The sequence below is a fragment of the Lactuca virosa genome, chromosome 3 (genome assembly GCF_052849685.1).
Source record: "Lactuca virosa cultivar CGN04683 chromosome 3, Lactuca_virosa_CGN04683_v6, whole genome shotgun sequence".
NCBI lineage: Eukaryota > Viridiplantae > Streptophyta > Magnoliopsida > Asterales > Asteraceae > Lactuca > Lactuca virosa.
Window position 1 is genome coordinate 292,266,692 of NC_136428.1, and position 11,484 is coordinate 292,278,175.

Sequence of the window (11,484 nt, forward strand, 5' to 3'; positions counted from 1 at the left end):
CTCCAAACAGTGAAGTGTCCCTAAGTACCACTTACTCGATGATTCCTAAAAAAGCATGTAAAACGAGCGTCAACTATAAAAATAGTTGGTGAGTACTCACTGATAAACACAATAATATTGGTTCCATCAATTGAAATCAAAGTTTTGATAAACGTTTCCAATAATAAAAGTATATTGTTAAAATGAGTAATAAGTTTGTAAAAAAAAAATTCTTTGTCATCATGAGAGATAAAGTATGTTGCCCAAATGAGATGCAACGTTCATATTCTCATGGAAGATAAAGTTCGTTACTCAAACGAGTAAACAAGTTTCATTGCTAAAATGAGCAATCAATTTCGTTGCTACAAGGAGCTAACAATTTCATTGCTAAAACATGTATATAAGTTTCCAGTAATAAAAGTTCGTTGTTATGATGAGATACAAAGTTTATTGCTATAATGAGAAACAAAGTTCATTGCTATAATTAATAACGAGTTTGTATGTGTATGAGCAAACAATGAGTTCCCAACCAAGCCTATGACTGATGCCCTATCAAGATCTATGCTTATCTTTCCATAGATTATATGGTATCATGCACTCCAGCAATCGGGCGAGTGAGGAGTTGTCAGTTCCTAATAGCGCTATCCATAATGACCATTGGCTCAAAGAGTTAATGGTTGGAGTAAAGTATAAGGGAAGGAACTTAAAACGAGAAGTTCTCATGTTTCGTGTTGCATAGACATACATAGCAAAATATAGCAAATTATAGCAAAATATAGCAATCAAGTTTGATGCAATTCAATTTAAATACAACGAACAATAAATAGTTTTACGGACATGCTTTTCCACCCCAAAACATAAAAACCGAAAACAGGGGAGTGCGTGAATACTCACTATGCATTGAGATGATGCAAATTGTGCCTTGAACTACGCTCCACTCGTACCACTATCGTTTTCCTACAATGATGTTACACACTAATGAGTCTCTATTAGAAAGCTAACACTACTATATTTGCTACTACAATAGAATTATGTCAATATTGTGTCAAAATTTAATATTGATAAGTTACAAACATTTTTTTGAAATGGTGAAGTTTTATAACTCATGTGATTAAGACAATTTTGGATATTAATTTTCCAGATTTTTGTAATACAATTGAGGGTATTTCAACACATTTAAATGTGTTTTAAGTTCTTAAAAAGCCAAAATATTATCAAACAGTTTCCAAAATTTCTCAAACTTTGCATTTTGATTCTAAACATAGTAGAGGTCTTTCATAATTTTTCTTTGAATTTTTGATATGATTAACTATTTTTCCAAAATTTTAAGCCTTCATAACAATATAAATTCGTGAAAAATAGTATCCAAATGATAAAAATTCCCTAACATTTTATGATACTTCCATTAGACATACTTAAGCTGGGAAAAATATAAAAACGGATTTCTAAACTGTTTAACCAAATTTTATAATTTTTGTGCATTTATTCTAATAAAAATTGAAATAAATATAAACCAGTTTCCGAAATTTCCCAAACTTTTTTTATTACTGTCATGAAACCTTATTAAGCTGGAAAAAATATTAAAATGGTTATCTAAACTGTTTACCCGAATTGTATGATTTTTGTTCATTTATTCTAATAAAAATTTAAATAAATAGAAAACTGTTTCCAAAATTGTCCAAACCTTTTGTAACACTGTTATTATACATGTAGAAGCTGTGAAAAATAGAAAAGATATTTTTCAATTAGTCTTTCTATTTTTCTTTGTTTTATCCTCTTAAATAATCATTAATTGGAGAATAATTATTAAACAGTTAAAGTAAATTACCAAAACTTTTGTAAACTTTATTTACAGTGTAAATAATCTAGGAAAAATCCCAATGGTGATTTTAATATAGTGTAATCCGATGTTTTGGATTTAAGTGTATTTAATATTAGAAAATAGAAGAAAAATAGCATACTGAATATAAAAACCATCCAAATTTTTATTTAGAGTTCTAATACATTATAAGGCTTTCTGGTAAATTTTCATGAATTTTGGATGAGTCGAACTATTTTTCCTATTTTTAGTCCATTATAAACACAAAACTCGGGAAAAATAGGAATGCATTATGAAAAATTCTGAAAATATTTTTCTGAGTCTTAAACATAGATTAGGAGCTGCGAAAATTATTAAATACCATTTTCACATTTTCTAAGGTGGTTTTGTGATTTATTGGGGCTAAACAAAAAAAAATTCAAAACCACACTAAACAGTACCAAAAATCAATGAAGCTTAATGAGAAGTCATTATTGAGCATAGGGGTCATCCACGAATTTACCTAGGATTTATAGACCTCATAAAGTATTTTATATGATTTATTGCCCTATATTATTGCAATAATTATAATAATTTTAGAAAAATGAATTATTTTCTGAAAATTTGTAGAACATCTCATTTTGTTGGTGGAATACAGGGAAAATTCAGATTTGATCAGAAAAGTTGTTTTAGATATTTATTTGGGAATAAATCCTTTATAAACCTATTTGAATGCCTTTTAACAACAAACTTTGATCATCAAGCATCTAAGCTTGAAGATCATCACATGCATGTTGGTTTGAAGACCATTCATGAGTTTGAAATGTTCAAAAATCGTTTTTGATAGAAAACTTTGGATGCGTGCGGTGTTTTTCACCCAAAACTTGTAGAAAAAGTACATTATGTTGATTTTGACTTAGGTTTTGGTCCTTGGATTTCACCATTTACAACATGCATGTTGTTTTTGGGTGAAATCCTACCACCATCATCATCAAAACCGTGAGTTTGAGCAAGTGTTCATGATTTTACCATAGAATGGAGTAGAAGAAGGAGAAAGTGTAAGAAAAACCTTTAAAACTAGAAAGAAAAGTGAAGGAAAGTAAAGGATTTTCGTGTCTACCTTTAAGAATAACATCAAATGATGAAGATTTTGTGCTTGAGAAGTGTTCTTGGCTGTATAATTTTCGTATGTTTAGAGAGAGATTTGAGAGAAATGAGTGGAGTGGGTGATGGAGTGTGAGAGAGAGTGAAGAGGGGAAGATGGAGTGTGAGGGAGAAGTGAATGATTAAAATTTTTGGGAAGAGGGTGCCTAGGAAAGAGGGGGGACGAATTTTGATGAGGAGAGAGGTTCCCTCACTCTTCCATTTTTATAAAATTCCAATTATTTTATAAAAACACCAATTTTTTATAAAATATGCACCTTAATATAGTTTTTACTCATAAAATATTGATTTTTGACTTATAAATTAAGGGTAAATGTTAATGACTTAATTTTTATTTTCCTTGAATATATTTGCTTGACTTTAATTATTTTAAGATAATATTATAAGTTTCATAACTATTTTTATAAAATTCTTGATGTTAAACTTTATAAAATTTAGGTTTTAGGGCTTTTAGGGTTTTGGAGTTTAATAAACTTTGAATATCAAAATAAATTGAATATTTGAGACTTTAAATTATCTTATGGTATTATAACTCTTTTATAGTTATAAATAATGTTTGTAATTTATTTTTATCGGTTTATTGGCATTCTATGTAGTGATTCCGAGATTCAAGCGAAATTGAGGAATCAAGTATACTAGTCCTAGTCTTCAACTTAGACTTAAGTTTCTATGAGACTTTGACCTAATTTCTACCACTAGGTCAGGTGCATGATGTGTGTATATGATTCATGAAAAGGTGTTCGAGTCAAAGAGTGACCTAAATATGGATATTCACTAGAGTTAAGTAGTTGTAAAATTCACATATCAATGTGAAATTTAAGTATACTATCCATTGATTCTAATTGTTTCCAAGTTTCTAGTAGGTTATAACTTAGTTTCTAGTTACTTAGTCTAGTATGTGTCGTGCCTATACGTGCAACTAAGTTTAGTCAAATCTAGAACCGACTCGAATTTTGACGGTTGTCACTGTTTACCTCCAAAGTGCAAGGATCCGGGAATTTTATCCGTTCCTTGTAAGTTGGGGAACCTTAATTTTTAAAATGTCATGCTTGACTTAGGAGCTTCAGTCAATGTCCTTCCCTTTTCTATTTTTTCAAAAATTAAAAATGGGAACTTTACAAAAGACCGGGACAATTATCCAGTTAGCTGACCACTTGACAGTACACCCAAAAGGTGTACTGGAGGATGTTCTAGTCCAAGTGGATAATCTAATCTTTCCCGCTGATTTTTCTATTCTGGAATTGGGTAATTTGGACATATTAGATACAAACTCTATCATTTTGGGAAGGCCATTTATGAAAACTACAAAAACAAAAATAAATGTTTTTAATGGCATGATTTCAATGGAGTTTGATAAGGAAGTGGTTAATTTTAAAATTAACGATGATAATTTTCCTTCTTATAATATTTCTGTTAATTATTTGGGTGCCAGCAGTCCTTTATGTGAGGGCTGTTATGAGTTTTCTAATGTTTATTTGCAAGGAATATTTATATACAAGAATTTAGCAGACACATCAGAAGAGCTGGAAAAGGGAAATATTTGGGAAAAAGAAGTAAAATTAACTATTGAAAAGAAGTTATTTGAAACATCAGAGAGGAGCTATCAAGAAATAAGCTTGGGGAGGTGAAGCAGAAGGTGATTTATGCTAAGGAAAAATCAGAGACGATCGGAAAAGAAAAATGGTTTTGGAGAAAGAAAAGGAGGGAAATGTGATTTCTGATACGAATTTGAAAATAAAAGAATCTAAAGAATTTAAAGAGGGGATTTATGGAAAGAAAAGGAAGATCAAAAAACAAAAGAAATCTGAATATCAGAAGAAAAACTTATCTGATAACTATATGAAGTCTTTCCAATATGCTGAACAAGTCCCGTATCCACCAATCTTACCATATCTGAAGGGATCTGGAGTGACAAGGAAGAGAGTTGAGCTTCAGACAAGTCCCAACGACACTAGTTAGTAAATCTGTTGGGCAATGTCGAGCCACCGACTTTACAAATGGGCAGCTTTCCGGGAGGCAACCCGAGGAGTAGTTTTTTTTATGCTTTCAATAAAGAGATGGTCGCAGTTCCAAGAAAGCTTGGGAAAATCAGAGGATCAACAGAATTGCTGAAATTCAAATTTTTCGCCAATATTCATCGTCAAAATCAAAATTTCTCCAAACTTATCAGGTACATTCTTTCCAAGCTGCACCTTTTTGCTTTTATATGCTTTATTGAGCTACTTATTCCTCTCTGAGAATTTAGGACAATACATCATTTTAAGCTTGGGAAGGGGGTTGATGTAAAAGTTTTCATTTTTTGTTAAAAAATTTTAAAATTTTCAGTTTTAGGTTAAATATTTCAAATTTTATTTTTCTTTTTGCATTTTATTTTCTTCATTGCATTTTCATATAAAAAACTTTGAAAAATCCAAAAATAATTTCATTTTATTTATCTGCATTCAAACTAGAAAAAAAACCACAAAAGATTTTATTTCTAGTTATTTTAGTTTTTTTATTTTCTGCACAAAAAATAAATTTTTTTTACATGAGATAAGGATATTTTATTTACATTTGATAGCTCTACAAAGATGAAGTGTGATAGGAACCGAAAACAACAGTCTCATTACAATCACTTCTAAGAATTATCTTTTCATCATAGAAAGTGCTTTAAATATTTTTGAAATATCAACCAACATATGAGTCGGATGATTTTAACATTGGAAGTTTGGGATGGAAGAACAAACAATGTCTTAGAAATACTTTTCTTAAATGCCTTAAAAAGAACCTAGATTGCATAATCCTTTTCTTTCCTTGAAGTACTGAACCCTATAGTTTATGCGACTTTTGAGGTTAAAAATGGTACATCAAGCAACTTGAAGAAATCTAAAATTCAAAGTTAAATCCAAGTCAAGTTCAAGTCGAAATCAAGAACCATGCAAGTTAAATCTGAAGAGTTGGTCAAGAGAAAGAAGATGTGTGGTATAATGAGATTGATCCCTCGATAGTGGAATCATAGGGTAAGCTTGCATTTTCTGTCCATAATGGAGCTTACCGTTAGAGATGGGCACAAAAACCGGATTGGGCTCTAGGATCCGATCCGATCCGAAAACCGGATTTGGTCAAAACTGGTTTTGACCGAACCGGATCGGATTAAACCGGCCACCGGATCGAAACCGGATTGAGTATTCGGACATCATTTCGGATTGACCCTCGGATTGAGAACCGGATTCGGTTCAAACCGGATCCGAAACCGGATTGAAATCGGTTTTTTTTTACCGTTGAAATTTCGGAAATTTGAATATTTTTTGTTTCTTTTTTTTTATAGCCGTTGGAAAGGGGAAAAAACGGCTAGTTTGACTTTTCTTGACTTTTTTGCCCTTCCAAACACATATAAATACAACCTATTTGCTCCATTTACATTTTACACACATTTCTACTACTTTCTACTTCTACTTTATACTTTTATTTTCATAATCTTCCAAGAAATGAGCTCCCGAAATTCTACCGCGGCTCAAGAGTCGGATGCAATGGTGGTTAAAATCTTACCAACCACTCGGAGTAAAGATGTTTGGGAACATTACGATTTGTGTTTGTTGTCGAACGGGAAAGAAAAAGCAAGGTGCAAGCAATGCGGGATGTTTTTGGGAAAAGATGGCAATAGTACGTTGAGGAGTCATACAACAAAAACGTGTCCGGTTGTAAAAGGTCAAGGCGATCCGGATCAACCAAATATTACTCCCGACGGTTCGATCTTTATTTACAACAATGATGACATTCGTGAAAGCTTTTGCAAGTTCGTCATTCAAGAGGGCTTGCCTTTCAGCCACTTCGACAACCCACGATTAACAAGGATTTTGCGGGAAAAAATGCAACCACAATACCGGCAAGTAAGTCGCACTTCTCTTAGACGTGATGCTTTAAAGTATTGGGATATAGCCAAAAAAGATATACAAAGATGACTCAAACTACATCCGTAACCAAATTCACACTTTTAATAATACTTTTACTAATTTGTTTGACATTTACGCTACAAAGTATGGCGATATGTCAAACACTTTTGCAAGTGTAACCGACTCTACTAGTGGTGCATCGGGTAGTGGTGGGGGTCGAACGGATTTTCATATCGACCTCTATAACTACCTTTTGGAGGAACATAACAAAAGAGCACGCACATTAACCCCTAGTAGTGAACTTGGAATTTATATGGGGTCAAATTTTTTAAAATTCATGAGTGCACCACAATTTAAAAATTTGGATCTTTTGGCTTGGTGGAGAGAAAAGGAAGCACAATTTCCTATTCTCTCCGTCATGGCCCGCGATTTACTAACCGTCCAAGCTTCCACGGTAGCTTCGGAATCCGCTTTTTCTTTTAGTGGTAGAGTTTTATCAAAGTTGAGGACGAATCTTACCCCGGTTGCGGTAGAGGTTTGCGTTTGCTTGAAGGATTACTTGGATTCGGTGGAACGTATACAACACTTGACATCACTAGAAGGCCCACTACCACAAAATGTTGAACCGGAGATCATGGATGAAGAATATGCACAAGGCTTATCAACACCTCCGGAAGACGATGACGATGAAGACGAAGACGAAGATGAAGAATATGGTATTGATGACACCCCTACTTATTTGCGTGGCGGTTAAAGAATATTTTAGTGAAGGCGACACGAAGTGGAAGACAACAAAAACTATTTCTATTTGGCTAAATGTTATAACGCCACTTTATTATTATTATTATTAGTTAACTAGTTTAAAAACTCTTTCTAATTCGACGTTTGATGTATGTTTTAACTATTTTAATGAAACTATGTTGCATTTTGTGTTATATATGAGGTCCAAAAAATGTTTTTTAAAAAAAAAAAAAAAAAAAACCAAATTCGGATCGGATTTCGGATCGGATTGTAACCGGATCGGATTAAACCGATTCAGATTGGGGCCTCGGAAAACCGGTCAAATCCGGTTTGAAACCGGTTCGGATTATTGGCTTATTCGGATCGGCTATGACGTCATCAAACCGGATCGGATCCGGATCCGGATCGGATCGGATCGGATCGGGTCTTTGTGCATCTCTACTTACCGTGTTTATTGGACGACTTCGGAAAAAATGAGGGGTCGGTCAATATTAATTTTTATTAACAAATTTTCATGAAATTATTTTTAAAAATACACTGTTTTTACAAATTTAACTCGGCGTAAAAATTATTTGCTCAAGATTTGTTTGACTTATTAAATATGAATTTTGAATCTGCAATAAGGTATTCAGACTATTGTCTAAGTAATGATTTCATTGGAGCTTCCTCGTTGTGAAATTTGATCATGTGAGAAAAAAAGATGAAGTACTTTTAGTTCAAGTTATTTCGATTATTTTATTCTAAATTATTTTTAGGTCATCTACATGTTTTCATTTGTTTATAATGTTTAATCTTTTTCTTACTTGAGGGCAAATAATATGTTTAAGCTTGGGGAGATTTGATAGACGCCATTTTATGCATCTTTTAGAGTTGTTTTTATTAGCATTTTGCATCATATTTTGTACATTTGCATGTCATTTGTTTCAATAATGTTCAGGTCATGTCTTTTATCAGAATTCCCGTACTACTAGCATTTTTGTGTCATTTTCAGATATATCGAGTGGAGCGGTACTTTGGGAAAATTTGAATGAATATTTGGAGCCTAAATGGAATTGAAACCGAAGGAGGATGTTGAGGAATGCTTGGAAGATGTTATGTTCAAGAACCATTTGATCGAATTGATCATACGAAGACAGATTGCAACAATCTAAAGCCTAAAGGATATTGTTGGCAGCTTTGACCCCCTGTCAGTATTTTAGCCATATCTCATGACTCGTAACTCCGATTAACGAGATTCAAAATGTTCCGAAAACTAGAAAAAATTTTAGACGACTTCGTGTATGTGAAAAAGGAAAAATTTGCGATCACACAAGCCAAACATGCGATCGTAGACGTGATTGCATTTTTTCTGCAATCGCATAAATTCAACGAAGTTTCCCAGCGTCAAAATAAGTCATCTGAATAAAAAAACCAAAATATGTGATCGCATAAACACCTTCTGCGGTCACATTTTTGTCCCGAAGTTCTGAAAACATTGAAAATAGCCTCGTACATCATTTAGGGGTAAATCAGGAAAATCATATTTTCTACGATCGCATATCTGACATCTGCGATCACATTTTTCGCTTCTTTCTCTGGAAGTTTCTGTCTCCCATATAAATAAGACCCTCATTATCAGATTGGAAGGTTGGATGGTTCCAGACGACAAAATACCCCTCTGAAGACAATTTCTGATACCTTTCGACGACTTCTGGAGATGTGAAGGTTGTGAATCATCTTATTCACTTAGTTTAGATGATTAATCTGTTTGTTTTTCTTTTATTTAGTTTAGTTTCGTTTTTAGCCATGTCTGGCTAAACCCTAGTTTTTAGTTCTGCATAGACTAGTACTTTTCTTATGATTAGTTTTCAGATCTAGTTATCTTTTTGTGTTTCTATCTAGATTTTTTAGTTTTGAACTTAATGAACGTTTGATTTTTAGTTCATGTTATTCTGATCACCTAGCTAGGGTTTGTATCACTCCTGTTAGTCAGTTAATAAAATTCGGAATCATTCTTGTCAACTGGTAATAATAATTAACTAGATTATAACCCGCGTTAAACGCGGGAGAACGCATAAAAACATAGAAACGTCTACATATATTCCATAATTCTTATATATATATATATATATATATATATATATATATATATATATATATATATATATATATATGGGTGTTTCTATTATTGAAATGTGAAAAAGATACAATGAAATCGATAAATATCTATAATATTTGAAGGACCTCTTTATAGACAACATTTTTTGTTTTATTAGTTGAACGACCTTCCTCGTCACATATGAGTACCTTCTACCCTTTTTTGCTTGTTACACGGGAAACAACTACATATAACTGACCATGAGTGAAGACAAGTCTACACAAGTATAATCTAACATTTGATAATGATTGTCCTTGACTTTTGTTAATGGTCATAGCGAAACAAACAGCTATGGGGAATTGCCTCCGCTGAAAACGGAATGAAATTTTTTTATCAGACGGGGTTAACTTCATCCGAGGTATATAAGTAGTCTCGTTGAAAAATCTACCAGATATGATTTGTGCTTCGATGATGTGTCTTCCAAGCCTTACGATATGTAATCTTGTACCATTGCATAGTCCTTTGGTTTAGTCGATATTACGAAGCAACATCACCGGAACACCTTTCTTTAGTATAAGCTTATGGCTGGGAATTCCAGAAGCCTTAAAACCATTCAACACATCTGGAGAGTATATTGATTCCTTAAATGAATCTTGGTCTTCAGTCTCACATAACGAATCATAACTCAGATAAGTTTTCCCTTCATCTTTCATCAATTCTAACACGTAGTCGTTGATAGCATCGACTTCTTCGTTTGTAGGGACCAAAATAGCTTTATCTTCAAAATAAGATGGATCATCAAGATGGTTATGAAAGGATGAATAAATAGAGGATACAATTGAATGAATATGGTCACCCATAGAGGGAACGATAACATCTTCTGGAAATTCAACTTCAACTTCACCATCATTAGGACCACCGATAGTACCTTCACCAATTTTAAGGATCCATTCAGCAAATGATTTTGTCTCTTCGAAATCATTGTTTGGAAAACCGGCCTGAAGCCTCATGTTTACAGTCAAACGTAAAACTGTACATTCACGCCATAATCTTGATGAATGCAATGATGCCTGGACAATATCTGACGATTTCTTCTTTGTATTCCCGGAAGAATCTGATGAAAGTCACCTCCAAATACAATGGTCTTGCCTCCAAATGGTTTATCCTTGTCCAATGATGTGATAACGTCTCTAAGTGTCCTATCAATTGCTTCGAAACAATGACAGTGCATCATTGGGGCTTCATCCCAAATTATAAGTCTCGCTTTCTTCAATAGGGCAGCTACATCATTACCTGGAGTAATAGAACAAAACGAATCCTCATTCAAGTTAATTGGTATATGAAATCTTGAATGTGCTGTCCTACCACCAGCGACCAAGAGTGCTGCAATTCCGCTTGAAGCAACGTTGACAACAATTTCACCTTTAGATCTAACAGCAGCAGACAATGTCTTCCAAACAAATGTTTTTCCTGTTCCCATAACCATAAAGGAAAAAGACACCACCTTTTCTATTGTTAACCGCATTCATAGTTGTATCATAAACTTTTTTTTGCTCGACATTTAATTTGGAATGCAGTTGTTGATGTTCAACTTCAAGACTTGACGGATCATAATTAAGCTCGTATTGAATTAACATATTGCAAGAATCTTAAATATATTTATGATCAGGTAATGGCATATTGGGTATTTGCTTAAGACTCAAGCCACAACTCAATAAAGATTTCTCAATGTATGACAACGTAAGGTGGTAAATTGCTTCCGGTTTTAGCTTCAAGCCTGAAAACATAAAAAAAACTTACGAAATTATTTATTTATAATAAAAATTAAAGTCGGAATGTTTTTGTGTAAATGG

The 11,484-nt window shown here is 33.1% G+C and overlaps 1 protein-coding gene across 1 annotated transcript; it reads right to left on the minus strand.

Moving 5' to 3' along the window:
- Window positions 1–10,158: 10,158 nt before the first annotated feature.
- Window positions 10,159–10,641, minus strand: LOC145164669 (uncharacterized). Its single transcript, XM_079083380.1, has one exon. It carries the CDS (start codon window positions 10,639–10,641, stop codon window positions 10,159–10,161), a length of 483 nt encoding a protein of 160 aa, XP_078939506.1.
- Window positions 10,642–11,484: the final 843 nt, after the last annotated feature.

What these genes read in the sequence shown, in the direction of transcription:
- LOC145164669 (XM_079083380.1), bottom strand. Translation starts at nt 10,641, where the DNA reads ATGAGGCTTCAGGCCGGTTTTCCAAACAATGATTTCGAAGAGACAAAA.